The sequence below is a fragment of the Macrobrachium rosenbergii genome, chromosome 5 (genome assembly GCF_040412425.1).
Source record: "Macrobrachium rosenbergii isolate ZJJX-2024 chromosome 5, ASM4041242v1, whole genome shotgun sequence".
In the NCBI taxonomy this organism is placed as follows: Eukaryota; Metazoa; Arthropoda; class Malacostraca; order Decapoda; family Palaemonidae; genus Macrobrachium; species Macrobrachium rosenbergii.
The window spans coordinates 37633390-37659784 of NC_089745.1; the positions used below are offsets into that span (position 1 = coordinate 37633390).

At 40.7% G+C, this 26395-nt stretch overlaps 1 protein-coding gene and 1 long non-coding RNA gene across 12 annotated transcripts in view; one reads left to right on the plus strand and one right to left on the minus strand.

Annotated features, from left to right (window-relative positions):
• LOC136838666 (solute carrier family 49 member 4 homolog) overlaps positions 1-6395 on the plus strand; it is a 72546-nt gene extending 66151 nt beyond the window's left edge. For all 9 annotated transcript variants that reach the window (XM_067104016.1, XM_067104017.1, XM_067104014.1 and 6 more), the window contains one exon: positions 4933-6395. In XM_067104016.1, coding sequence (XP_066960117.1) covers positions 4933-5075 — 143 coding nt within the window. In that variant the 3' untranslated portion in view covers positions 5076-6395. The remainder of the gene's footprint in view (positions 1-4932) is intronic.
• The window catches only part of LOC136838667 (uncharacterized), a 29806-nt gene continuing 6951 nt past the window's right edge, over positions 3541-26395 (minus strand). Inside the window, exons 1-4 of one of the 3 annotated variants that reach the window (XR_010853074.1) lie at positions 21817-21927; positions 10323-10418; positions 4004-4169; positions 3541-3845 (exon numbers count right to left, since the gene is read on the minus strand). This is a non-coding gene — a long non-coding RNA (uncharacterized lncRNA). Of the gene's footprint in view, positions 3846-4003; positions 4180-10322; positions 10419-21816; positions 21928-26395 lie in introns of those variants that run through there. The other 2 variants (XR_010853075.1, XR_010853076.1) reach the window with 2 other exon arrangements.

Here is a 26395-nt window from a genome sequence, read left to right on the forward strand (position 1 = left end):
ACGGTCAAAGTCTTACAGTCAATGTTGCCAGAAGGCGCTGTCTTCAGTATAAGATGCTTCACACCCTGCAGATAGTGTGAGGAAGTAACAAGATGATGTACTCCCCATCACTCTATGAAATCCCGGAATTCACGGCTGGTGAATTGAGGTACACCATTGGTCCTGGGGTGAAGTGAGACACTGACCTCTTGGAAATATCTGTAAAAGATCCTTATCGTTGCAGAGGCGCTAGTGTCACCGTAGCATGGGGCAACCACAGGCCAGCCAGAAAGCCTGTCACTCACGAGGAATGACTTCCCTGCGACGTTAAAGAAGTTTGCTGACACAGACTCAAAGGGTCTAGTAGAGTGGACGTCGTTTTGAAGAAGTTCCGGCTGGGTTGTAAAGCCTGGCAAGGTTCGTGAGCTTGGACAGTACTTCCCATCTCAGAGTTGATTCCTGGCCAGTAAACATTTTGTCGTGCCCATTGCTTTGTGGCTTCTCCTCTGTAACCATCTAGGAGTCGTGATAGAGTGCAGTAGGAACTACAATCCTTGCTGCATAAAGTATAAATTATGAGTTCAGCATCGACTGAGAGACTGTCCCGTAGTTTCCAGAATGAGAGCATTGAATTATGTAAATTGTAACGATTGGTAGAAAATCCTGAAAGCAAGCAGTCTCACAGACAGATGTACAGTGGATCATCCTTCGCTGAAGCATGAAGATCTTGAATAATCATGTAGGAGTCTTGGGGCAAGGTGTTGTCCTCTTGGGCTTCTGCATGAGCAGTGGCAATGGTCCTGATGTATGGCCCAGCCTCAACACAGTGGGTTTTGTCCTCTTTTCTCAGATACTGTGAGATTCTCTCCTGGAGATGTTGCAAATGGGGATTCTCGACCACATCCAGTGTAATGGTTGAGAATTGGCACCAGTGGGTGATGATCTGTCATCAGCATAAAATGTTGGAGGCCTATCAGATACAGTTTGCATTTGGACTTAGCCCAGGTTATGGATAACATCTCCAACTCGATTGTGGCATAAAGCGTCTAGGCGCCTGCGAGCAAAAAAGAACCACACTGTATACTAAGCAGAGTCTTCTGGAAGGGCAAATCCTAGTCTATTGAGTCGAGAAATGTTGGTCTGTAGGATAACTGGGAGGGCTGGATCAAAGGAGGTAGTCTTCAACCGGCAAAATGCTCCATCCTGATCCACGGTCCTTAGAAATGGAGGCTTGGGACTCAAAAGGGGTCAGAGAGGCTGAGCTGTGGTAGCTATCTCAGGCATAAAGTTGGCCAGTAACCCCATGAATGAACAAAGATCCATCAAGTAAGTCAGTGTTGGAAAGTCCATAATTGCTGCTACTTTGTCTGGGTCCGCTGGAATGCCTTTCTCAGAGATGCGAAATGTGCAGAAGGTAACGTTGGAGGGGGTGATCAATAACTTTTCCTTGTTAAGTGTGATGCCAAACTTGCAGCACCTTGTCAACACATCTCATGGATTCATTGCAGCTGTCTGGGGAAATCCTTGTTGAATAGCAGGATGTCATCGACTACCGTGATGCAGTTCTCGACACCTTGCAGAACCTTGTCTCTTCGAAAGCAGCAGGCGTCTCCTGTGGCCACAAATCCCATTGGACCTCTGCGATTCTGCAATAGCATGTGATAATGTGGTTAACTTTAGATCTTCCTCCAAGAGTTCCACTTGCCAGTATCTGTGTGGGGCATCTGTGGATGCTAGACAAACAGTAAGGGTGGCGGGTGGCCTGGGCATTTTACTTGGCTGTTCAGGTTCTTGAGGTCAACGGTGATTCGAATGCCTTTGTCCTTGGGTACTATGACGAGTTAGTGACACCAGTCTGAGGGTTCATCACCACCTTGATCTACCATGAACTCAAGCCCTTCCTTGACTAGCTCCCGGAAGGCGTATGGTATCTGGCGAGGTGCATTGATGGCGAAAGGTACGGCATCTTCCTTAAGATGGATTCCCATTGGGGGTCCTTCCATTGGCTTGAGTGGGGCTTCCTTCAGTTCTTCTTTGGAGATCAGCACGTCTTTGAACTCTCGTAGGAAAAACTCTGGCTTCGGCAGATGATGTAGTGGCATGAAGAGGCAGCTCTAAACACCTACTGTATTGACATGGGTAACATCCAGAATAGGTCTGGGAAACTCTGGCCAACTCTTTGCAGTGGCTATATGACAGGCAGACGATGTAGTGGCATGAAGAGGCAGCCTTAAACACCTACTGTATTGACATGGGTAACATCCAGAATAGGTCTGGGAAACTCTGGCCAACTCTTTGCAGTGGCTATATGACAGCAGTGGTGTTCAGACACCTTCAGGGACTTGGATCCTTGCTGAACAGGATCTCTCAGCTAAGGTGAGATTGGCTGTGAAGGATCCTAAGGCAGGTGTTCTCACAGAGCCATCTGCAGTGAACATCAGGATAACTGGTGGGGTTGTGGTACGCTCCTAGGAATGCGCAGGTCAAGATGCTGAGGGCCCATAACAGAGACATCAGCACCTGTATCTGGCAACATCTGAATCCTGGATGTAATGTCCCCATACGAGAGGGAAACAGAGATTGGTTGCAGTGTCTTGATAGAAGAGGGTCTTCCCATCCAACGACAGTTGGGGTTCTTGCCCGGAGAGGGTGGCGTACACTTGGCACTGGAAGTGGCATCCTTTGTCTTCTTCCAGCGGCTCTTGTCGTAATGTCTCTGTCGGTTGTAGTGGCAGCACTGGACCTGTCTGGTGGGGCATCTCTGTGCTTTGGCCCAATGCCCATTGTGGGCACAGTTGCTGCAGGTGCTGTCTGCTGTAGGACACTTCTCTATGGATCCATGCATGCAGTTGCCTGACTGGCATGAAACATACTGTCATAGAGTGGGCACCCTTTCCATGTTTCTTCTGCTTCCTATAGTTTGTGAGGGCAAAGCACGAATTGCAGAAGTAGCCTTCCTGGTGACTTCATGGGTTGGGCACGTGTTGATAATACACTGTCAAGAGGCTTTGGTGTCAGGGGCTATGAGTTTATTGGCCAGTGGTCAGTTTTTCATCCCTGACTCGCATGAGGATGATCATCTTCCTCTGGGTTTGCACACAAACTTAAGATCTACTGGGACAGATGTCTACTTGCTCTGCATATGTCTGAAAAAGATTCTCCCTCTAACTGTTTGCAGGAGAGCAACTCCCTATGATGTGGATTCTCGTTGCAAAGGCTTTTGATGTGTTCTTGAAGGGCATCGAAGACTTCGTCAACACTTAATTCTGGGTCGGGGGTGTGCCTAGGTGTGCTTAAGGATTCTTTGTGTCTCCAAGGCAACACACATCCTCATCTGGATTAATTGTTTGTCTCTGGGTAACTTGGGCAGATCCACCATGACTGAATAATCGTCCCATTGACATTGCCATTCCTGAAAAATTTGAAAAGTAGTATCTGTTCGAAGGGGGAGTGGGTTCTGGGCAATTGATTTCTGTGGAGGGGGTACTGCACCCTCTCGTGGCAAGGTAGGAGTTGCATGTGTCGGAGGAGGCATGCTGGGGCTCCCTGTGGTTGCTTGTTGTATGAAGGGGGCTAGCATTTGCAGAAAGGTGCTGTAGCAGTCTGCTTCCTGTTGCCTGTGAATTTCATCATTCTCTCTCTGTCGTTGGTCCCTCAATTCTTCCTGTTTTCTTTGTCTCTCCTCTTCTTTTTGTCTTCTCCTTTCCTCTTCTTGTCTAACCCTGGCATGATCCTCGATCTGTGATTTCTCCAGGTATCGTATGAGCAAAAGGAAATCATCTGATTGGGCTACCGTCGTCTCCGGATGGAGAGCGGGTGGGGACTGTGGATGGTAGACAGGGTCTTGTGGGGGTCATACATTCATCCTGAGAATGTGGAGAATCCATTGTGAATAAAAATCTGTTTACCCCCACACAGGTTTAAAACAGAATTTAACAGAAATGTAAAGTGTCAATATTTCAAGTGCAGCACGGGCAATATTGGCACTAGTTGGCTCATTAGCACCACCTTACACTGTACATACCAACAAATAAAGTCTGTTGCAGAGAGAGAGAGAAGGGGGTGGTAACTGTTGGTGTATGGTCCATTGGTTTTCTTCCAGTTTGCTGTAAGTCTCCTGTCTCTTCACTTGCTTCTTGTAACTTCTTCCTGCGCTATGTTGGTTGGGATGAGATGTGAAACAAGCTCATCTGAAATATACTGTAGGTTCTTTATTAGGTTACAATGCAACAAGGACAATGCATGTCAGCAACCGAACTCATAGATGGGAAGCAACATACTGCTAGGCATTTGATTTGAATGTGTTTGGTTGCCACTTACAGTTGCCACTTTGTTAGTGTTATATACATGGGAGACGAGAATATGTTATGCAATGACAAATACATATTACTATTACATGTAGATTATAGTATCTATAGTGAACACCCTGATCTGTGGGTCTGGGAGTTTGCTTGCCTCCAGCAGATCAAGTGAACGTCCTCCTGATGCTTTCATGCCAGCCAAGGTTCTGTACACTGGAGAGATGTCTTTCGCAAGTCCTGAAAGCTCTTCAGGACCTGTGGTGGCTGTCCAACAAGTGTAATCACCAGAGTTCCATTTATATGAAATACTTAGGCAAATATACAAACCAGAGCCTTTAAACTCGCCGTTACTACCCTTCTTAGTCCATGCAGCCATAGGAGGTGACAGTCACCCACTCACCCCCATCTTCACTTATTATCCACCATGTTACCAAGTTTTTGACCAGCTCCCACTTGCGCTGAAAGATATTCCCATAAAAAAGGTTTTGGGTTTGAATGCCTAGGAAAAAACTAATTGTTAATCAAAATTTGTTATAAAATCCCCTTTTTTTTGAATGTGTAGATTTGATTTTTGTTTACCATTAGGTACTATTTGTTGAATGTGTAATTTAATTTTTGTTTACCATTAGGTACTAATTGTATGTCTTTTCAGGTGTATTATGGATGGACTACATACTGGCCATCCAAGGCCTTGTTGTAGTGCTGTTAATGATACTAGTAAAAGAAGAATATCGTCGTACGTCTATTGATAAAGTACCAGAAACTCACACTACCGAAAACAATCCTGGAGTTTAACATTGATAGTATGTAGTGTGTGAAATATGTCTCAATTCTGGAAGTTGATCTTTTATACCAAAGACTGATCTTAAGTGCCTGTTATATTATTTTAATCCATATCATATGCAGAAAAAAAAACTCATAGCTTTCCTTCAGGGGGTGTAGCCATATAAAAAAATTACTTAGTGAGCAATTTAATGCAACTATAAAGTATAACTGACAAGTACAACACTGTACTGAGTAGCAATACAATTAGTTGTTGAAAACGATTTATATAATATACATAATATGAATAGTGTACATTCTTAAGTGTTATGCGCTAGTTTACTTGACTTTGAAAAGTATATTTTGTATTGTCAATCTCAAAGTTGAAGTGGAGTAGTGTTTCTCATTTAGTGCAAGTTAAACCTCATTTATCTTTGAGGAGTATTACTCCCTGATTTTTTATCTGAGGAATATTACTTGATTTTTTTATCTAATATTACTCCTTGATTTTTTTTATATATATAATGTATGTTACCTCAAAGTAATTCAGAGCTTTTTCACCAATTGTTTGAGGACTATTCTTGTCAACATTGCTCTTGTGTTTCAATCAACTTGACTGATTTTTTCCTGGATTTTATTTTCCAATTTTAGTGTTTCTTCATTATTGTTGTTTTAAAGATAAATACAGTGTATTTAGGTATTTTAGGATTTGATATACTTTCATAAGCTATTCTTGTATTTTCAGCTGGCAAAAGTGTGTTAGACATAAAATACAAAAATTAAATGAGGATCATTACTTTGTACTGTGAGGGTCGCTACTCTGTATTTATTTTGATACATGTATATAAATATTTATACTTAAAAATAGTACGTATAGTTATTTTTGAATAGCACGGAGAGATCGTAATATATCTTTGAATTTTGTATTCAAGTAGAATGATAGGATTTTACAAGTGTCAATAATTTCAACTGCTTTTTTTACAATTTAAAAAAGTTTGTGGTATTAGAAATGTATCTCAGTCTCACACTACTTACATTCATAATTTTTAAACATTTTTCTCTGTTGTTGGTTTTGCTGTATTGTGTGAGGTTAATCTTTTCCAATGTACCATACATACTGTTAGAGCAGTATATACAAAAGACTAACTTTTTATATGACTGTTGATACTTTTATATATTACTGTGTGGCATTATGTGTCACTCAGTACAGAGTTAGCATGTGACATTTGAATTTTTAGGTGTTGGAATATATTCTTATATATTCTAGCTGACACCTAGAAAAATTTATTTCAATAATTTTAAGAGTACTACAAAATTGTGTAATTGTAAATTAGTAAAGAGAAGCTAAGTACAGTATTAGTTATTACTATCATCCTGTGATAAACATATAAAACAGAATATTGAGTTACTGAAGTACTCCTTTCAAAATTCTTATCCCTGCTCTCCCTCACTCAGGTAGATGACCAGAGTTGTAATAATCTTACCAAATGACAGTAGTGTAGCTACAAAGAGGTGGGGGCTGGGCCCCATGAATCTGCAATCCAACCCCCCTGTATCTATTTTCATAATAGCTTATCTACCTGACATGGGCCTTTTGCATGCAAAACTAAAAAATAGTAAAACATGTTGCCAAAACAACTGTAGTCTCAAAAACAAATTAAGGTGTTCGTAAGGAGATACAACCATTGCCTTCTATATATAAGAGTATCCTTCAGCACAAGCTGGATCAGTCATTAAACTCTGGTAACGAGGTATCTTAATTGGTGGAGATGAAGGGTGAGGGGGTATACCCCTTCACTCTCCCAGCCTCACCACTCAATTTTATTCAGCCGCCTAAAAGAGAAGACATGCTTGCTCTCTTCCCGGTGTGCTCATTGGATCTTAGGTGAGTAGCTTGCTATCCCTGTTTCTTAGCAATCATTCTTGCTTCATTTTGTGCTTTTACCTTTGCAGTGTATTTTTGTTTTTATTATGTTCATAGTTTATTCTCAGTTATGTAGGGGTCGTTGGCAACAAGTGATTGCTTTCTGTCTCCTCTGTTTGTAGACTCAGAGAGAAATTCAGCAGAATTTGGCACTTTCAGGGCCACAACCATGCCACAGTTCAGGTTTGTTTTGACTAACATCTTCAATTCTGGATAAGCAGTTATCTCCCCTTTAGCAGTAACTCGATATTTCAGTTGTGGCAAGAGATTAGTCACAGGAGAAGGGGTTGGGTTGGGGAGCTTCTTCCTTCTGGTTAAGTATCCTCCTCATAGCTTTCTTTGGTTTCTTACAGTCGTCCATCCTTTAGTGTCTGACCCTGACTCTGCTACAGGAGGGCAGATGGACAGGATCTTCCAGTGGCGATGTCAGGAGAGAGGAAGAGTCTGACGGGGCCAAGAGAACTTCATCCTGGGTGTTAACTTCAGCAGGAATATAAGGTTCAACTTCTAAGTGGCCATTTTTGAAGAAAAGGCGTTTCAAACCAACAGTGTCTGTGGACAAAGGATCTTTCTCCATTTTTTGGAGTGTGAAGAGGAGGCAATGGGCGTTCATCCTTGGGAATAGTACCTCTGGCTTAGAGATGATATTCTCGGCAAGATAGTTCAGCCCTAAACTGATGTCATTTGTGGTCAGTCTTGCTTGTTACATACAAGATGGTCAGCATGGGGTCGAATGTATGCTGACTGCTGGTTGGCTGAGGAAAGCACGCTATTGATTAGCTGGCAAGATTTCCTCGTAAGCCAAAAACTTACAGTTGTTGGTCTCATTGCTGTAGCCTTGCTGAGCAGCCCGGCTGGTGTGCGAAGTTATTACCTGGTCCTACCCTACCTGGCGAATATTCTGATTGGTTGCTGGGCAGCTCACAGAATCTCAGACACTATCTTGTAGATTCCCAGTAGGGAACGTCACTTGTTGCCATGTCTGGTGCAGTTCTATTAGTTATGTGAGCAATAGGCCGCCTTGAGTGATGTTCAACAAGGGCTTCTGCTGCTGTATCAAGAGTGCCTCTAGCAGCTGTAGACGTCTTGGGTCAGTGCCCTTTCAGATTACTGTAGTACCCCTATATTCCCCACTATTGCAATCCTTGTGATGTCGGTATTGTGCGCATCTCGTGATTTTTTATGGCGCCGATATAGGAGCTGGGACATCCGTGGACTGAGTATAGTATTTGAATCGGTATACCACAGTATGTTAAAGAGGCTCTATTGTTGGTTGGGCTGAATTGTTTTTCATTATCAGGTTTCTTGTGTGGCTGTTTTGGTAATAAATGATGAGGTCCAGCAATGTGGCATTGTCAGTGGTGAAGACATTGTCTGTGATGATTTCTTTAATGGCATGTTCATCTGCTACGTATTTAACAGTGCATCCTTGCCTTATAATAAGGTATTTAGAGTGCATCCTCGCCTTATAGTATGGTATTTAGAGTGCATCCTCGCCTTATAGTATGGTATTTAGAGTGCATTCTCACCTTACAGTAAAGTCCAACACTTCTTTGCAGATCGGGTCGCAGCTGCTCACGGTTGTTGTACCACCAATCCAGTGCCATATGTATTTCTTCATTGATGTGTTTGGAATATCCAGGCTCCTATATCAGTATAACCACCATGAAATTGGCAAACGGGACCTCCCGTCATGTTCAAGAAGCACCATAAAAAATCATGGGAGAGATGCGAACCATACTATCATGACAAGGACTGCAATATAATGGAGAATAAAGAAGCAACTGGAAAAGCCCCTGATCCAAGATGCTTATGGTGCTGGAGGCACTCTTGATACTGCAGCAGCTTGGTCTTCAAGACCTAAATTTCATAATCAGTCAATCAGCAGCCCTTGTTAAATAGCACTCAAGAAGTGTTCCTCCTCCCTACCAGCATTAGACAGCCTATTGCTCATATAGCTAATAGATCCACGCCAGACACTGCAACAAGTGACATTCCAGACCAGAAAACAAGATAATGTCCGAGATTCTGTGAGCATACTGGTGACCAATCAGAATATTCACCGGGTAATACCAGAAAATAAAGTTACACACCAGCCCCACAGCTCAGCAAGGCTGCAGCAAAGAGACCATCAACCATAAGTTTTTGGCTTGGAAGAAATCTGGCCAGCTCAATCAGTGGTGTGCATACATTTGACCCCCTGCTGACCATCTCATATATAATGAACAAGACTCACCACAAATGACAGATTGCTCGCGTCTTTTGGCCTGACCATGCTCAGCTGAGCCTGAGTGAAACATGGCCTAGATCAACACCGACTTAGATTTTCTCCTGAAGGGCAACTCCACAGAGGATGAACTCCAGATTTCAGTTACCGTTGTTATGGCCCCGTAATTAATATAGTATTTGTCCAAACTAAAACTACCCAAATTTGCAACTGCTTTCCTCTCCAAGAATGACAAATATCGGCGAGTTACTGGCAGAATGCAGTAACCCTGAAAAATCAGCGATCAGAAAGATAGAGAAAACTCTATACAAACTGAATTCCGCTGATGCAGCTATCACCCTCAATAATGATTCATTAATTCCATTCTTTAATAAAATACAATTAAATTCTGTGAGCACCGACCCAAAGAAATTTTCATGTCTAGGGTGCATACTAGGGCTTCACCCAAAATGATACCAAATAAAAAAAATGAAGGGCAAAATACTGCGTCCACAAGCTTATTTACTCCTGCTTCATTTGAACTATTAAATTACATCATATTTATGCATCTCAAATCATTTCTCTGTTTAGAAGTCTGATAATGTTTTCGTTATCACGATCATGTCGGCCTCCATCCCACCCCTCCACCAGGGGATGAGAAGGGTATTCACAGGAACAACAAAAAAGAAAAAAAAATATTCTTAAAATCTGGCGATCAATTCCAGCAAAAATTACACTACAAGGACTTTGAAGTTGAGCTTTAGTGTACCTGGTGATCTATTATTATTATTATTATTATTATAAAGCAAAAAGTCTATAAATTTCTGCTGAAACCTGGCGAGATTCAATTTTATCCAAGTTTCCTTTTGTCTGGTACTTTTAGGACTCCAAATCTAATTAATATTTTTTCTTTTTTTCAGTATGAGCATCCTGTTCTGTGGAATGCTTTCTACTATAGCTGAAAGCATTTTGCTTGCTCCACACAAATATGCATACATTTAAAAAAAAAAATCATAACAGGCTAATGTAGCAACACGTGCTTTATACATAGAAAGCAGACAACGCGATGACATTCTGAAATAAAAGGGATCATTGGTTAAAGAATTGAACAATTAACATGAAATTTATCAAACATAAGTAAGAAACTTACCTCGCATAACTCTTGAGTCTTCAGCTTTCCGGACATCTTGTCAGTCTCCATAGGCACCCAGGAAGATAACACAATGACATACATCTTCCCAGCTTTCTGAGTAAATAAATTTCCTTCAATTATGCTACAGTTAAGATATCTCAGTCATCAGCCTATATATTTTTCGTTTTAAAGCTACAATCACACTGTCACTCACAATAGGAACAAGAAAATCTCTCTCCCGCACACACACACACACACAATCATTATCATCTTTATTGTCCTTAAACTGCTTATTTCAGATTTTTCCTCTGCAGGGTAAGGCATAAAATTAATGCTCTCGACTGTCTTCTGTCTTTCGCACTTTCCTCCTGAATTCGCACCTAATCTAGGTCTTCATTTGCATCCTTTTCCCATGATTTTCTGGCCATATACGTAGTGAAAGAAATCTACACTAGGGTTTTGAATGAGAAGACAAATTGCCGAAGGGCTGATAGGTGAAGAACATTGTGGATTCGCACAATGATAAATATGTTAATAAATAACTGACATGTTTGACAGTAAATAAGCTGCAGGTGGCATGTATTATCCTAGAAAAAAAAGCTTATGACAGAAGTAATAAAGAGACAATATGAAGACCTGATGTTTATATTGTAAATGAAAGGGTCTGGTACACAGACTTTGATTTTACACTTTCCACTGAATTTTCTATAGGCATTTAAAAGCCCAAAGTTCAACAATTTGTTTCTTCACTAACATTTTGCAACATGATTACGAGATTACATACACCGTGCCCACCTTCATCCGGTGGCTTCCACACTTCAAAAGTGTAGTGATGGCACTATTCTTTATTTTCTGGAATTCTACATGAGTAAAAGCTGGGTTGTCATGGGTTTCATATGCTACTCAAGGGGACATTCCCTCTCAATCCCTTCAACACTTCACTAATCAGTTGTCTGCCTCGGGATGCTAACCAGCAGCATTACTAGACATTGGTACACAGAACCACAGCAGTGGCAGCTGACTGAAAGCATCACACCGACAGAAATAATTAGTTATACACTATGCACATTTTTCTTTTACTTCAGGGGGATGGTTGCAGAAGGTGCAACCCTTCCAGCATTTTAAAATGATGTTACTAGACCCATGTCCTTCATCTTGTTTGCAACCCATCACAATTACCAGGTGCCAAATTCACTATTTCGGCCAGCAAAGGCACAATGGGATTTAAAAGATGGCTAACAGGCAGCATCGATATTGTAAAAAGGATTTCTGAGCATTGGACTTTCAAAAGATTCAGTACGTTGCCACAGGATATAAAAAAATATGGTAAAACTAGAGACATTCAAGACAAGAGAGGAGACCTTTCTACTGAAGTTATTACTGTACTTTAATTTAAAACAACATATTCCAGAAAACTATCAACCTTAACTGATCTAGAAATGAGTCTGCTTAATGAACCAAGTGAGGGCTGCCAAAAAGACCTCCAAATTTAGATGTGATTATTCAATATTTAACTTCGCCACGCCTGGGAATCGAATCCTAGTGACCTGAGGTCAAACTATTTCTCTACAAACAACAGGACAGGTACATACAGAAAACCTAATTATTAACAATGTCTGGTCTGATATAAAAATACTCTGTTACATATACATAATGCGTGGTCACTTGAACAGACAATAATATATACAGTTCATAATAATGATAATTTGTGTTCGTCCAACCCTAGGTCGAATGTGAAGGCACTGCAGAAAACGGGATGTTCATTACAGAGAACGCGTTGAGCGGGGACTTGACAATACTCCCCCAAAGACATAGGTAACGTCTGATCAGAGCAGGTATCTGAAGTGGTGTGTTGGGGTGCCTTCCTGTCTGGTTTCGGGGTTCACTGGGGATGCCCACGACGTTTTCCTGCACATGGGGCAGACCGGAAGGTTGCTATTTCCTGCGGGGGCTTTGGGAACCGCCCTGACGTCCTCCTCCAGGAATGCAGGCTTGAGGCAGTCTATCAATACCCAGTCTTCCCTTCTGTGGACGGCTACCCAAAATGCCTTTTTGTTCCTCTCGAGCACAAGGAAAGGTCCTCTGTAGGGCCTGGTTAAGGGTGGCTGCACGGCATCGCCATTGACTAAGACCTGGGTGGCAGAGGATAGACCGGGAGGCATGAAGGGGGACGTCCCGCTGGTGTATGTCCTCTGGCAGGGGGTGAACTTCCCAACCCTGTTGCGGAGCCTCTGCGTTGCTATGTCGTCGCTGTCTTCTGCGACGAGTTCCCCCAGGACTAAAAGGGTCTCCCCGTAGACTTTTTCTGCTGAGGAGGGGTCGCCATTGGCTCTGGGGGCAGTTCTCAACCCGAGGAGGGCCCAGGGCAGCTGGTACTTCCAACTCTCAGAGGTGCAACGAGCCATGAGGGACGCCTTCAGGGACCTGTGGAACCTTTCCACCATTCCGTTGGCTGCAGGGTTGTAGGCGGTGGTGCTGTGGTGAGTGGTCCCCAGCAGGTGTGCCAGGGCGGTCCACAGCTCGGACAGGAAAGTGGGACCTCTGTCTGTCGTTATATGGTCCAGGACACCGAACCAACTGACCCAGCTGGAGAGGAGGGCTTCTGCGCACGCACTGGAGGTGGCTTCTTCCATGGGCGCAGCTTCAGGCCACCTGTTGGAGCGGTCGGCAACTGTTAGAAGGTATCTTGTTCCTCCTGATGGGGAAAGAGGACCCACCACGTCGACATGGATGTGCCTGAAACGTCTCCTCGGTTGGGGAAACTCGCCCACCCAATCGCATCCTTCCGTATACCGTACCAGACGAACTTCTCCGTCAGTAGCCTGGCCGTCGTCCTTCTAGAGGGGTGGGACAGTCCGTGGATAACATCGAAGACTAGCCGACGACTGGAGGCGGGCACCAGTGGGCCGAGGCGGCCAGTGCTCATGTCACTCAGCAGTGTTGACCCTCCAGGGCCGAGGGGCACGTCCACCGACTTCAGCGACGTGACGGCCGTGTGGTAGGCTGGGGTCTCTGGGTCGGCGGCTTGTTCACGGGCGAGGTCCTGGTAGTCAATCCTGAGCTGCACTGCGTCCATTTCGATCATCGAGAGGGCGTTGGCTACCTGGGTTCTTCCTGCCGGGGAGGTATTTGATGGTGCAGGTGAACTCTGCGACGGCTGCGATGTGCCACTGCTGCCAGGAGGACCATGCGTCCCCCAGCTTCGTAAAGGCGTGGACCAGCGGCTGGTGGTCAGTCCAAATCGTGAAGGGCATACCCTCCAGGAGGAACTTGAAGTGCTGTACCACCTGGTATACTGCGAAGAGTTCCCTCTAAGGTGCTGTAGCGAGACTCAGTGGGGCTGAGTTTCCTGCTGAAGAAGGCGATGGGATGGGGGTCCCGTTGATGACTTGTTCCAGGGCGGCTCTGCAGGCAACATTGCTGGCGTCCGTCGTCAGCTGGAGGGGAGCGCTGGGGTCCTGGTGGCCAAAGATGTCGCCTTGGCGAGGGCGGCCTTCGTCAGGGAGAAGGCCTTCTGCTGGTCGGGGTCCCACACTAAGGTCTTTGGACGACCCTTGAGGACCTCCATCGGGGTGCCATGGTGTGCGCGATCCCCGGGATGAATCTCCTGTAGTAGCTGACCATTCCCAGGAATTCTTGTACAGCCCTGATGGAGGTAGGGGTGGGGAACCTCACGACGGCCTCGACCTTCGACGACATTGGGCAGACGCCCCCTGGGGATATTTTTCTATAACTTTTGTTTCGAAACATTTGGCCATACAGACCACCAGTTCTGTGGAAATTGTTTTTGAAAACAAAACTATAGGATTAGTTTATTTTTTATTATTTCATATAAAATGCGTTAATTTTGTGAAACAACCTGCTCATACCTATTAAAAAATAAGCTCTGAACAACTTTTACTCAGTGATGATTTTTTATAAAACCATTATTTTACGAGATCTTTCAATTTTAAGCGAATTCCAATTTGGTGGCCGTTTTCCAATATGGCGGCTAAAGCAAGCATGGGAGGCAATGGGAATTTTGACATGTTGTTCATGTTACATATCTACATTAGTGCAAAGTTTCAGCTTTTATCTAATTATTTCACATCAAAACCCTAAAGTTCCTATGCTAGAAGCAGTCACCTGAACTACACCAGAAAACAAGAGGCAAAACAACCTTCAATGGGAAACAATCGGAAAACAACCGTTCCGATCGTCCCAGCAAAGAAAACAACTGAACGAGGTGGAAAAGACCCTTACACCTCTTCATCCTAAAGAAAAAATAATTTTTTTTACATAGTAACTACACTCTCCGATGTCGCCGCAATCCTGCCAAATTAAGCAGAACGGATCCTGCTACATTCGCCAATTGTTACGATCTCTTATTATGTTCACCAGGTCCTTTAAATAAAAAATAAAATAAATAAAAGTATCGGGACTGAGAAAATTCCGGCCTCCTCCTCACCTTTGTTTTTTAAGGGTAATGATGTCTACACGAGTGCCCTCATCAAACGAAATGAAGTTATGAAGTGCCAGTGCAATTGGTGACAGTGACATAGAATGATAATTTGTGGTGATTAGCTGTATTTTATGTAATGAAATATTTAATAACTTGCTACAAGGCTCTCGTTCAATTTTTTCAACGTTTGCGCATGCGCAGTAGGCTCTGCTGACGTCATATACCTTAAAGGAGTTATATTCATTTTAGGTGAAAATGAACAACAACGAAAGCAGCAGACGACAATACTCCAAGCCTCAGAAACTACCAACGCAGGCAAAAAGAGAATGTTTCTAATAAATCAGTTGTTGGAATCCAGGAATGAGGTCGTTAGTTTGTTTTGCACTGTCTGTCTTTAATTGGAGATGTGTGTGTGTGAACAGTCTTTTTGAGTCTTGAGTCTAAGGGCATCACAAAGATGCTGGTCTGTCGTTTGGTTTTCGAGACAGCATTTTTTGTGTGCTGATCAAGTTGTTGTTTCCCTTGTTAGTGCCATTCCTGTATGTGGGAGTCGTTTGTTTTTCTGAAAAGTAAAAGTGAGGGTTTGTGTGGTTTTGTGAACTAGTTGGCAACCCTGATAGCCAATCTGACTCCATCTTTCAGCAAAAACTTGACCAGGGTGAGTGATGTACTGTTTTTGTGTTTTGAAACGCCACATAAAATTTGGCGTACGTGGAGGCTGTTGTAAAGTAGCCGTTAAGATTGAAACAGGCCAGAGTAAGAGACAGGATGAGTTAAGAAAGAGAAACTGATTAAATGAACTCCAGATGGCTAGGGAACTCAGGGCAGGCTGGAGGAATAATAGGCTTACTAATCAACGAGTTGAGGAGTTTGGAGGAGATGGGAGGAATGCTAAAAATCAAAGAAGAAATTGAAAGAGTCAGAAGGAATTGAAGTACAACAGAGGATGGTAAAAGTTGGAGGAATGATGAAAAGTGGAAGAAATGATTAACATTTAATCTTGCAACAAGGCTCTCGTTCAATTTTTCAACGTTTGCGCATGCGCAGTAGGCTCTACTGACGTCATATACCTTAAAGGAGTTATATTCATTTTAGGTGAAAATGAACAACAACGAAAGCAGCAGACGACAATAGGATGGCCAAGCCTCAGAAACTAATTGCAGGCAAAAGAGAATGTTTCTCATGTCAAGCATTGCAGCCAATTAGGATTGGCGAAAATATTGCAAACAAACAAAAAGCTATAGTGGCCATGATTATGAACACGCATCAGTCAGCTCGGAACAACGAAGCTTCATCCAACACTGAACCAAACTAGTCAATGGATCCTCTTGCAAAAATCCATCTCGAACTCAAAGCATCAAGGAGAAAATGAAGTAAGGACTGTGAAATAGAAGAATTTTGCAAGCGTTACTATAAATCGTTTAAATGATAGAATCTCTACACGGGAAGAACGGATAAGAGAAAATGCCACAACCAATTTTGCACCTGTACCCTTCGAATCGAAAAGACACCTTTAATTGGAGACGAGAGTTTGAAATACGTCTTACAGATTTGAGGAAAAACTTTACGGTAAGGACTATAAAGGATACCACTAACGGGCATCACAAAGATGCTGGGTCAACGAAAAATTGGATTGGACTCCATCGAGATGCATCATATACTGTGGTAATGATCATCTTCGGGAAAGTGAAAACATCAGTGCCATCTTGGATAATCTGGGAGGCAATTTCTGATCTGAAAAGTAAAAGTGAGGGTATTGAACTATTTGTCTGCGAACTAGTACCAACCCTGATAGCCAAATCTGATAAGTGTTTTCAATGAAAAACTTGATCAGTGGGCCGTAGATAACGGAATACTGAAACTCAAAACCAATTTGAATTTCACCCTGGGTACCGGAGACGTGGATGACAAGTGTTATAAGGTGACTGATGGGAATGAAAACAGGACTCTAAACAAATATGGAGTAATGAGACTATTATCTGTTAATCGTAAACAGTGTAAACCCTTAGAATTAAATGAACCCCTTAAGATAAACATCATTAGTCAGGTTATGCTTGAAAATAATAACCTGACTACTAATCAACGACTTTTAAACCAGGGATTCCAAGACCAGTATAAAAAATCTGGAAGCACTTTTAACGCTGGACGCAGACAAGGAATTGAAGTACAACAGAGGAACAGGTACAACCAAAGGACCCGGCATGACCAAGGAAGTCGAGATAACAGAATCCGCAACATACATCCTTCCTATGAAATACCCCTCTCAAGAAGATTTGGACCAGCCACCCACACAAACAACGCTTGGTGAAATGGTTGTTTAATAGCGGAGAACATAACCGTCGACATTCAAACTGCTGATACGACCATCAAATTAGATGTAATCATTGTTCTAGATACGGTCACAAGAGGAGTCTGTGCAATGAATACAGTGGCTATAGGATGGCGGCCAAGAAGGGCGTGCCGACACGCTAAATGGAAAATTGCCAGGCAAAAGAGGACTTTTTGCTACTAAGTATTTGAATGCACAGTCTTTGTTATGTCATTTCAGTGAAGTCGAATTAATCTTTGTTATGTCATTTCAGTGAAGTCGAATTAATGTTAAATGAAAATGATATCGACGTATTGCGTTTATGTAAAACGTGGCTAGACTCAGCATGTATATTAGCATTCCCAATTTTATTCTCATAAGATATGATACAGGTAGAGGCGGGGGATCATGTATATTTGTTATGGATATCTTAAACGTTACCATTATCAATACCAAGGTGGAAGGAGTGGATGATGTATGGATCCAAGTGCAATATAAAAAGTTTCCCTATGTTATTATGAGTTATATTTACCGCCATCCCAAGGCTGGACGACCTCTTATTCTTATATATCTGATTTTTCTAAAGCTATTTGCTTAGAGAATAAACCAGTGTTCATTCTTGGTGATTTCAATGATGATCTCTTCACAAAAGGGAATCATATAAAAATATTAAATAGTTTAAGTTTAAAACAAGGAGTTAAGAAGGCAACTAGAATCACAACAAATTCTTCTACGTTAATAGACTCGGTGATTACAATTCAACAGAAATTATCACTGAATCGGACATGTTACGAACCCCATTGCTGACCATGAAAACTGCTCTCCGTTTTTGGTAATCATACGAAAACCTAAGCCTGAACCTCAGACGGTCACTTATCGTAACAAAAAGAATTATAGTCCAAATGCGTTTTGTGATTTACTTTTAAACGAAATTGCGACACTGAACATCATTTTAAACACTGACAACGTTAATCATCAGGTGACTTCTCTAACGGAGAATTTTAACAAATGTCTAAACTACCGTGCTCCCATTTTTACCTTAGAATTTAGCAGACCGTTTGCCCCTTGGACAGACGAAAACATAAGAGAATCAATAGTTAAAAAAAACTACAATTGCGATTGAAAAAAGACAGATACAATCATGAATTAGCAAGCCAATATAAACAGTCTAAGAAAATACGTATTCTATTCTTAGCACTGCAAAAAGCAATTATTTAAGAAAGGTTTATTTCTTTTGCAAGGTCTTTTGCAAGGGTCTTAAAAATGATAAAAATAAGCTAGATTGTGAAAATCCTTTACAGGTAGCAAATGAATTTAATGACTACTTTGCCAACTTTGGGGAAATTGCTTTCAAAAAATCACAGGATTGCCTGGATGATACGACATTAGTACAAAGTAACCCTGAAGTCTCTCGGTCAAGTTTTCCACGCTTCAGACCACGACCTGTTGATATTAATACGGTAATTTTAGTATTTAAAAATCTACAAGAAACAAATTGTATTGGCTTGGATGGTGTACCTTTGAAATATTTGAGGGATGCGCTTCCAATTTTAATTTTCTACACAACAGTGATTATTAATACCTCGATAGTCACAGGCATATTTCCGAAATTATGGAAGCACCCGTATGTAGTCCCTTTCTACAAAAGTGATGCTGCAGATACTCCAGGAAATTATCGTCCCATATCGTTCCTTTCAATCCTTTCCAAAGTCCTGGAGAAAATCGTGGAAATACAACTGATGTCTTTTCTCAGTTCCAATAAATTACTGGCAAACAGTCATTATGGATTCCGACCACAACTCTCAACAGAAACTGCACTTTTAAAAGTAACAGGATGCATTTATCAAAACATAGACAATCAACGGATATCGCTACTATTGCTAGATCTGTCAAAAGCATTTGACAGAGTCTCATGAAACAATTAGAAAAATTAACCAAACGCACATAGATAAGTTTTGGTTTCAAGATTATTAAAGTAATCGTATTCAATCTGTAAAAATAAATGATATTGTATCACCACCAGAAATACTAGTTATGGTGTCCCCCAGGGCTCAATACTGGGACCAATACTATTCCTGGTATGTTAATGACATGACAGGCATTTTAATCAAATACTTTGTTTTTCAGTATACAGACGACACTCGGCAAAACCAGCAAAATTAAAGATCGGGTAAATCGAGCTGAAAATGCCCTAAAGGACGCTAAAATATACTTTGAGAAATGGCTTAAACGTAAACGAACAGAAAACCCAATGTATGTTCACTGGATCAAGCCAATTAATTTCCCCAAATTCCAACCAACCTTGAAATATAGTTTGGTGATACTGCTATTACTACAGCCAAGACGATAAAGAATCTAGGAGCCTGCAAGGATCAATATCTATTGTTTGACGTTCATATAAGTAACATAGTAAGTAAAGTAAATGGAGTATTAATATTCTTGAATAAAATTAAAGATAGTTTTAACCAAGCAATGCTTGTTACAATTGTTCAATCATTAGCTTTAAGTATAAAATAATAAACTACTGTTCAAAAGTATGGGGTATGACCACTTTAGTAGCAGCTCGACAGAGTCCAAAAGTAAGAGAATTTTGCCGCAGAGATAGCCATACAGTAGATGGGGCCAGAAAATACGATCACGTTACCCCAATTCTCAAGGAACTGAAGTGGTTAAAAATTAACAATAAAATTACATTTGATATACGTGTATTCACATAGAAAATTTGCATTCGGAAGATCTGGTCGTTCCTAGAATAAAAACCGATTTAGGGGCAAAGGCTGTTTCTGTTAAAGGACCCCGAACTTGGAATAGCATCCCGAGACTTGTGAAAGACTCGCCTTCAGTATAGGCTTTCAAAGAAAAACTTAAAAACTATCTACTGCAAATATGATTGTGTGTTAAATACACTGGAAAGATTATAACATTCTAAACATAATTACTGTTTTGTAGACACTCTGGATGTTTATATTGTAGAATGCAAATGATTGTTGCTATTTTACAAGTGAGTAGTTTAAAGAATGTTCAATTATGTATATTTTTAGACAAATGCTTGGATTCTGTGTTAGAAGCATGTTCTAATATCTTGTAAGAAGTTTCAGAATATATTCTATAGTACGCTTGTGCGGTATTCCGCACAATGTTTCTTTTACATGTGCACCATAAAATGATTTGCCGGATATTATTCAGTAAAGAATTAAAAGTATTTTTGTAAAAGTTTTATGTTAATTTGATGAGAATAACCAATGTAATTAATTTTATGAGAATAACCGATGTAAATTGGAAATATTTGAATTTGAACTCTCTCTCTCCCGTAAGTCTCTGCATATCTACACTTCCCACAATGCCTCTCTCTCTAATTATTTACGCAAGAATAATAGCCTGAGACACGTCTTAACCACACACACAAATCTCAGAGTAGGCCTAACTATAAGTGCAATTGAAACTTTACGTCGAAATGGGGAAAGAATCCTTAATTAGGTCTTGCTTCGATGAGTAATCACTGCGCAAGCGCGAATCATTTGGTCACAAGAAGTTTCAAGTTTCCCAAATAGTTAAAAATGAAACCAAGGAGTATCACCATCCTAAACACGCTTATGCCACCATCAGGAATACTTCCCAAAGAATCCGAGTGCCGAACGCTATGAAAACGGTGTTGTTATATGGTTAAGGTGTGTAGGTAAACTGCTTATTCATTAACTCGAGAAAGCCATTTTCATTTACTAAAAATGGACAGTTCCTAGACCACTCGACACAACTGATGCTAGGCTAAACGTCCTATCAATTCGTGGAACCGACCTGAAATGCCTCCAAAATGGTTTTACAAGAACCTTACCCTTGCGGTACATCTAAGTAATAGATACACGGCGGGTATTTAGCGAGAAATGGCAGTTTCTTATAGTATTTTGGTGCTTATTTAGAATTTAACGTTATTTTTGGGGGGTTGGCTGTAATTAACCTGTAGTTAACCACTGAAGTCCATCCATCAAGGGGTTTCCATATGTGATCTTCACAAGACAGGGCACGGCTACGTCTGTTTCGAACGGTTCATATCCCGTCCGACAAGTGCAATAACTTGTTAACGTATTGGTACCCAACCCACGCTGTTGGCCCAGCGTTCGACTCTCCGAGCCGCCAATGAAGAATTAAAGGAATTTATTTTTGGTGATGGAAATTCATTTCTCGTTATAATGTGGTTCGGATTCCACAATAAGCTGTAGGTCCCGTTGCTAGGTAACCAGTTGGTTCTTAGCCACGTAAAAATAAATCTGTTAATCCAGTTCCTGGCCAGCCCTAGGCCAGAGCTGTTAACTCCATTTGTCCGACAAGACAGATGCACCGCCAGTATCAGGACCCCTAAAAGTGTAGAAAAAACCAGCTGAAAAGGTAAAAACAGGCGCGGAGCTAATGTATAGAATTAACAAACCGTTACTTGATAACCAGATCATTTGTTGATTCTGCAAAATCAAACAGCACTGATTAATATATCATGATTAACAAGTTTTAATTGTTCAATTGGAAACATTCTAACTCACCAGGGAAGACCACTTCCTGGTCCCTCAGACCATTTGTTGATCCTGCAATGATGTTAACAACTTCTTGATTCATTATCAAGTTTCAATAAAGTTTCACCAAAAACACTCTAATTCACCAGGTAAAACCACTTCCTGGTCCCCAGAACATTTGTTGATTCTGCAATGATTCAGCATCAAGCAGCACCTGATAACATATTCCTAAATTGTAAAGACACGACAAGGAACACCTACTTGCAAGATATTGTCGAGATGGGGGCCGAATAAGCCAATATATCGAGAAATATGGTGTCCACCAACTATAAAATTAGTACAAATTGACGCCCACACACCTTAACACCACAATGGCATTTTTAAGACTGAACTAAGCCCCTCAGTTCAGTCCTCACTCACCTGGTGATAATTTACTCTTGACCAATCAGCACTTCCAACATGGCTGACCATTCTATTGGCTTTCCTCATTGGCTGAATGAAGCCTTGTTCCCCTGGCTAGAAAGTTTGTAAGGTTCTCCACCATTGACTGGCTGGTGGAACTAGGAGGATATTCTTAGTAAACAGTGTCACCTTCAATGTAAATAATTAATTATAAGTATGAATAATTTTCTAGTAAGAAATTCGGGTATTTCACGGGCCAACAAGACTAAGGATGCATTCTGAAGAATATTTCCAATGCATTTACGTTTTTCTGTATGTATGGAAATATTTCGTTGTATACACACACGCACCCGTATACATGGCATTGACATACATACACATTTAAATGTGTATTTCAATAAACACATCAGATTCACATAGAACACATGCAAGCATACATACACAAAAAACTATATAAATACACGCAAAAGGTCTCTTTTAAGTCTTTCACCAAATTCCAACTCAAGAGAACCTGTGCTGAATAAAGTAGCTCCTAAATATTTGAAAGATTACTGCCATTTTTCTATTGTACTCTAATCTAAGCCTTCTCTTCCATCTACTACCTCTTCTTTATCACTATAAAAAATCTACGAGAGGTAGTGAGTCGTTTTTTCAAGCATTTGTAGAAGAAATTAACTGGCCAGGCTTCTTAAGTTCTTGTTCTGATTATGAAACAGTACGAATAGTTTTCAGTTAGTTGCTATTATAAGTATAAGATAGGGAGAGAGAGAGACTCCATGGTACATTTATAACTGAAACTTTATCTACTTATTCCCGTATTAAGTTACAATCAAGATTGCACTAATTTAGTCTGCAAGTAGCCTATTTAATGGTGTTCTCTTCAGTACCCAACAAATATGCATTACTAAATCATTTTCGACTGAAAATTGTTAATTTTGTTAATCCAGACCCCAGTGTCATTCTTGACTCAAGTGTTTGAACTTCTCTCTATCCCAGCAGCAGGGTCTTATAAAATGCCCACTACTATTCACGGAAAATACCCCCAAAGGTTAAGTAATTTTCTATCTCTTGAAGTATACAGAATGTTCTTCTATCAACTCAGAAGAACATCACAGGCGTTCTCCAACAAGATGGTCTCTGTCCAGTGAGCTTACACTGTGCCAAGCTTCCAGATAAGTATGGCATCTCAATACACCACAATCAAGAGAATTAAGAACGACATCATTCAAAAGGCATACAGCTAGGGACTGAACACAGTTGCAAAGAACTTCTAACGTTTCCTAACAACACTATCGGAGGTTGGGAGAAAAACTCTCTATCACGAGAGCTCACAATGTTCAAAAGGGTCTACAATAATACACGAGCCTTTAGCAATTATATTATTGTGGACCATTTAAAACGCTATCGGAGGTATTGTAACAGGAGCATGAAATGATGGAGAAAGCAGAAAGTCAGGTTTGGAAGTGTATATCATGAAGAACTATAAAAGCCATACAGACAGTTCAAAGTTTCATTAAAACAGTAATGAAAAAGGTAAGGTTGCCTTATGCAACTGATTCTAGAAGTAGATAGTGCAGTTTTTGTGATTCAGTGAAAGATTATTATTCAAAATGTTTGATACACTTGGTCATCTCAGCAAGATCCAAGGACTTTTAATGTCCTTTCAAAACAACAACCATCTAACAAGATTCAACCCACATTTTGTCTCCATGAGAAGGAGCTAAAGAGGCCAATCTGGAAATGGATGATCCTCTGTAGAGAGTAACTTATAAGTACCCCCAATGTCCTCTCAGAAAGACAGACAAACTTATTTCTATTAAGAATAAAACACTCATGATAGAGGACATCATGGAATTATGTTAGTTAATTTGATCCTAGGTAGTGAAGCGATTATATCTCTTAACTCCTACTTCAGTTTCTCTTTGTAAAAAGCTGACAACGTACAATATTTATGGCAATGTATGGTAAAGGTATGTGGTTAAAAAGACAATGACTTACAACCTTCTTCTAAGTCAATGACGTTACATATTAAACTTTTTTTTGGGGGGGGCATTTTGATTACTCTCATGTTTGCCAAATTCTTACTCTAGTAGTATGTCTACTCTAGAGATGGGAACAACTTGCTATTTGAAAGACTTCATATATGATGATCCTTCTCCGTGGAAGTTATTTGCTTCTTACTTACAGAAGATGACCCCTGACAAGAGAGATGATTTTTATGTACCAAAGACTTGACAAGGACATATTTAGTCTCCAATAGTGGTGACTGAAGAGTACCAAGCTGACCATGACAGTGACATCAACTAAGTTCCCTAAGTGCAACATTTCTCTTGGGTAGTTTTGATTTTCCAATAACCTCACAACTATGAAAACCGTATTGCAGTAAGCCTGTGGTCACACTCAAGAGTATTATGCTGTTGTTACCTTTATACATTGGAAATAAGGTAAATTGTAGTTTTTGGTTATAATATGCTGCCATTTACTGTAACAGATTAACTACATGACTGGTCACCTGGAATGGAGTTACAGCAAAAGGAATGGAAGGAGTTGCAGCTAGGGGACAAAGGAATGTTGTAAAGAACCTTAAGTAATGCGTACAATGCACTGCGTGACGTGAACTGTTGGCATTATCCCCCCACACGGACTACTGGTCTCTTGATCAGAGATCATACAACACAAGGCCTGGTTAGTACTTATATGGGTGACTATCAAGCAATTCTAGCCATTATTGCAAAGAACCTTAAGTAATGCCTACAGAACCTATCCCCACACGGTAACTGGTCTCTTGTTCAGAGATCATACAACACAAGGCCTGGTTAGTACTTAGATGGGTGACTATCAAGGAATTCTAGCCATTATTGAACTGATGGCATTATCCCCACACGGACTACTGGTCTCTTGATCAGACATCATACAACACAAGCCTGATTAGTACTTAGATGGGTGACTATCAAGGAATTCTAGCCATTCACACATTTGTTATACGTCTGGTGTCTTGGTGCACAACATTATGCAACACCGAGTCAAATCAATTCTTGGACAGTCCACTTCCTTTAACAGGTCACGAACAAGGGACTAGAAGCCTCATTCTAATTGACATTGTATAGAAATTAACTGAGAGTCACAATAAGGTTCGATAAGCCATCAGTGGACGTTTATTAAAACAATAATACTGACAACATGATGACCAATATTAGTACTTGCGGAGACACTGAAAGTAATCCGAGTATGTTTAATTGCATAAGAATGTTTTCAAATGCCTTAAAATATTGATGGTTTGAGTCAGTCCTGGTTCTTTTATTGTATAAAGTCTCGCAGATTTATGCCTGCAATCAAATAATCAAATACATGGTCTAAAACTTTATGCCTTATGAAGAATCTTTCCTTACAAAAGTTCAGTACATGTACTGAGTGTATTTAAATTAAAATACATTTCTACAGGGTTTGTTTCATACGCCAGTGTAATACGTATTGTTGTTACTTCTGCAGATTCTATAGGTTTCACTGACTTGCAATATGGTGATAAATTTTAAATGCCTTTTACAGGGCTTCTAAACACTGTGCAGTCTTCTTTCTACAAAATATTGCCTTCCATGTATGACAAGGCCTACAGTACGCTAAAACACACTCCTTTGTTTGAAATAAATCAGCTCATATTTTTATCAGTATAAACAACTAACAAAATGGTTTGGACATATGACGAGGAAAAGTTGGTCAGAAAAGGCAGTAGGTGTGGAAACATCATCATGACGATCTGTAGAAAGACCCAGGAAATCATGGAGAATGAGAAAGATGAACACCTGAACTTGATGGGAGCTCTGGCTGAAGCAGCACAAGACAGAGAAGAATGGAGAGATCTCATTTCACATCTAATCCCTTAAAAGGTGACATAAAACGTTTACCATAAGTGTCCAGCCTAACTCACAGCCACATGGTAAGAATGCTCGTCTTTTGCACAATGCACACTTATTTGTTCTTTAGAGTTAGGTTAATTTAATTAGTGCAATTTTACTACGAATGCTTTGATATGTCAAGGTTAAGTAAAATCTAAAAATCCATGTCATTTTAGTAAAACTATATGAATAAACAAATAACATTTCTTAAATATACAATTTCATAATAAAATTTATTATTTGGATACTTAGCTACTGTTCAAGTTAGCTTATATCTGGGCGCCGATAGTCGAGTCGGCATTCAACTAAAGATCGAATGGCTGTTCTCCCTCCACCGATGTATCTCAAATGTTTTAGCTCTTGTCAGAATTCTCCTTGACAGCCTACTAAGTTGTGGGGAGGCTGGATGGGGTCTGCTTTAACAGTAGGTAAGTATCCAAATAAATTTTATGAATATATATATTATTTGAGATCAATCTTACCTACTGTTCAAGTTAGCTGATTCCCACATTAAGAAAAGGATGGCGGGTAGTGCAGCTAAACAA